The sequence below is a fragment of the Alligator sinensis genome, unplaced genomic scaffold (genome assembly GCF_000455745.1).
Source record: "Alligator sinensis unplaced genomic scaffold, ASM45574v1 scaffold1302_1, whole genome shotgun sequence".
In the NCBI taxonomy this organism is placed as follows: Eukaryota; Metazoa; Chordata; order Crocodylia; family Alligatoridae; genus Alligator; species Alligator sinensis.
In genome coordinates this window covers 55,859-58,441 of record NW_005842612.1, presented here as the reverse complement: position 1 = coordinate 58,441, position 2,583 = coordinate 55,859, and the positions used below count along the sequence as shown (strand labels likewise).

The 2,583-nt window shown below is 64.3% G+C and overlaps 1 protein-coding gene across 1 annotated transcript in view; it reads left to right on the top strand.

Annotated features, from left to right (window-relative positions):
* ATG2A (autophagy related 2A) overlaps window positions 1-2,583 on the top strand; it is a 23,562-nt gene that overhangs the window by 1,049 nt on the left and 19,930 nt on the right. The window contains exons 2-3 of the mRNA XM_025214922.1: window positions 1,347-1,509; window positions 1,989-2,132. Of these exons, the coding sequence (XP_025070707.1) occupies window positions 1,347-1,509; window positions 1,989-2,132 (307 nt within the window). The remainder of the gene's footprint in view (window positions 1-1,346; window positions 1,510-1,988; window positions 2,133-2,583) is intronic.

Genomic DNA, 2,583 nt, shown 5'->3' with positions numbered 1-2,583 from the left:
CAAGCTCACCCTGCCCTGGGTGGCACATGACCCTGCAGTGCCTCAGTGCTTCCGCCAGCCGGACGTGGGGAAACCGGCCTCCCAACCGGGCCCCGGGCTGGAGCCTTTGGGGGGAGAACCTGGGCGTCCGTGCTCCCAGCCCCACCTGCTCCAGCTCCACTTGGTAGTACTGGCATGGAACGCAGGCCCCCGGGCTCCCGGCTCCCCCCCACCCCACTCTGTCCTGCAGCCCCCGCTCCCCTCCCAAAGCTGGAGGGAGCCCAGGGGCCGGGCTCCCAGCCCCCTGCTCTCCCCACCAGCCCCCACTCCCCTCCCAGAGCTGGAGAGAACCCAGGCGTCCGGGCCCCCAGCCTCCACCTGTCCCCGTGACCCCTCCCCCCCAGCCTATTCTTAGCTTTCCAGGAAGGCGCAAGCACCCCCGTCTGCCTGTGTCCTGGCTGGGGGGTTGGGGAGTGCCCAGACACCTGGGTTCTGCCCCCAGCCATTGGGGAGCCCCTGCCTGAGTTTCCCGGGCGATGACTGGGGAGCCTGTATCTAGGGCTGGGTGGAGCAGTTGGGGCACACCCCTCTGTCCACCTGGCAGGATGGAGGAACTGGCTTCATTCTGGGGGGGCTCTGGGCCCTTTCTGGGGGGGGACCAGCCTATGGAGGACCCCCCCCCAGATTCCAACTGGGACCCTGTTAATTTTTAGTGTTCCCAGGGGATTAATTAGCCCCCCTCGTTAGGACCCGGTCCCAGGGGATCTGCAAGAACAACGGTCCCAGGTAGGAGGCCACGGAGGCATGCCAGAGCCTGGGAGAAGAGAGAACCCAGGTGTCCGGGTTCTGTGGCCAAGGTGCAGCCAGCTCTGGGGTGCGGCTTCAGGGAATGGCCAAGAGAAACAGGAAGTCCTGTTTCGCGCATGAGCTGGAATCTGGGCCAGCCGGTCTGATCCGGGTGCAGGGTCAGCGCCCCCGTCTGGCCCAGGGTCTGAGTCATGCGGATGCCTGGGTTCTCCCTAGCTCAAGGAGGGGAGCAGGGGGCGGGAGCCCGGACACCTGGGTTCTTTGTCTGTCATGCCTTGGCTTGCTATGTGATGTGAGGCCCCTTTCCTGCCTCAGTTTCCCTCCCCCTAGCAGGGGAGTTCTTCAAGTAGCCTGTGGTAGGAGGGGCCCCATACCTCCCAGCCCTGACACCTGCCCTCCCCCACCAGTGTTGCCTGTGTCTGTTACACTTGGTTGGTGCTGCATCCCACCCCAGAGCCAGCCACAATCCTGGCAAGGGCCCACATGCCCTCAGCCCTATTGCTCTTCCCACCCCCCACCCCGAATCAGTCGCATATCATGGCTCCGTCCTCTCTCCACAGTCTGTGAACGAGCTACTGGAGTCAGCCAATGCCCCGCTGGAGATCGTCGATGGCTTCATCGAGAGCATCTCGGTCGCCATCCCCTGGGCCGCGCTGGTCACTGAGAACTGCACTGTGGAGGTCACGGGGCTCCAGGTCACCTGTCGCCCCAAGGACCGCACAGGTAAGGGGTAGGGAGGGGACCTGTGAGGACTCCAGGGTCCCCCTTGGAGCCTGCGCTAAACAGGGATAGACCAAGCTGGGGGCCGGATGGGAGGCTGCCTGCTGTGAGTAGGGGGCACTGTCGGTCCTGAAGCAATGACAGCCACTCTCCCATAAGCATATGACCCCAGCCCGGAGCTGGAGAGAGCCCAGGCATCCGGGCCCCCAGCTCTCATCCTGCCATCCCCCATGCCCCTCCCAGAGCCGGAGAGAACCCAAACGTCCAAGCTCCCAACTCCCCTAATCTAAGCTTCTCCCTACGTACATGCAGAAGCTAGGGGAGGACCCAGGTGTCCAGGCTCCCAGCTCCTCCTGCTCTGACCCACCAGTCCCCACTCTCCGCCCAGAGCTGGGGAGAACCCAGGTGTCTGGGCTCCCAGCTCCTCCTGGTCCCTGGATGGCAATGGGGGGTCTGACCCCCTGCCCCCCTCCTCCCCACAGGCTCTGCGGGCATGGAAGCTCAGAGCTGGGCCTCAGGCATGACGACGAGTCTGCAGCTGGCCAAGGAGTGCCTCAAGGAGCAGCCCGAGGAGCCGCCCCAGCCCCTCGAGGGCCTCGAGATGTTCGCCCAGACCATCGAGACAGGTACGTCCCTGGAGGAGGGGTGGAGGTGGCAGGAAGGTGCCGGAGAGTCTGGAGTGGGAACCCAGGAACCCGGGGCTTGTCCACTTCTTCCCATTGTCTTCCCAGAGGCTTCCAGCCCCCCACCCCCGTTATAATTGCCTTGGACCCCTGTCCTGGAGCCAGGGGAGAATCCAGGGGCTCAGACCCCCTGCTCTAACCCCACCTCCCGCTGCCCTCCCAGGGCTGGAGGCACCCCAGGCTCCCAGCCCCCCTCCTCTGACCCCCCCAGACCCCACTCTCCTCCTGCTGGAGAGGACCCGGGTGTCTGGGCTCCCACTCCCGATCAAACTCCCCCCACAAATGAGGAGAGAACCCAGGTGTCCTGTTCTTTACCCCACAAACTCTTGGTAAGCATCCCTGTGCCTCAGTTTCTCCTGAGACTTATTCCATGTTTAAATTGCTGTGAGTTGGG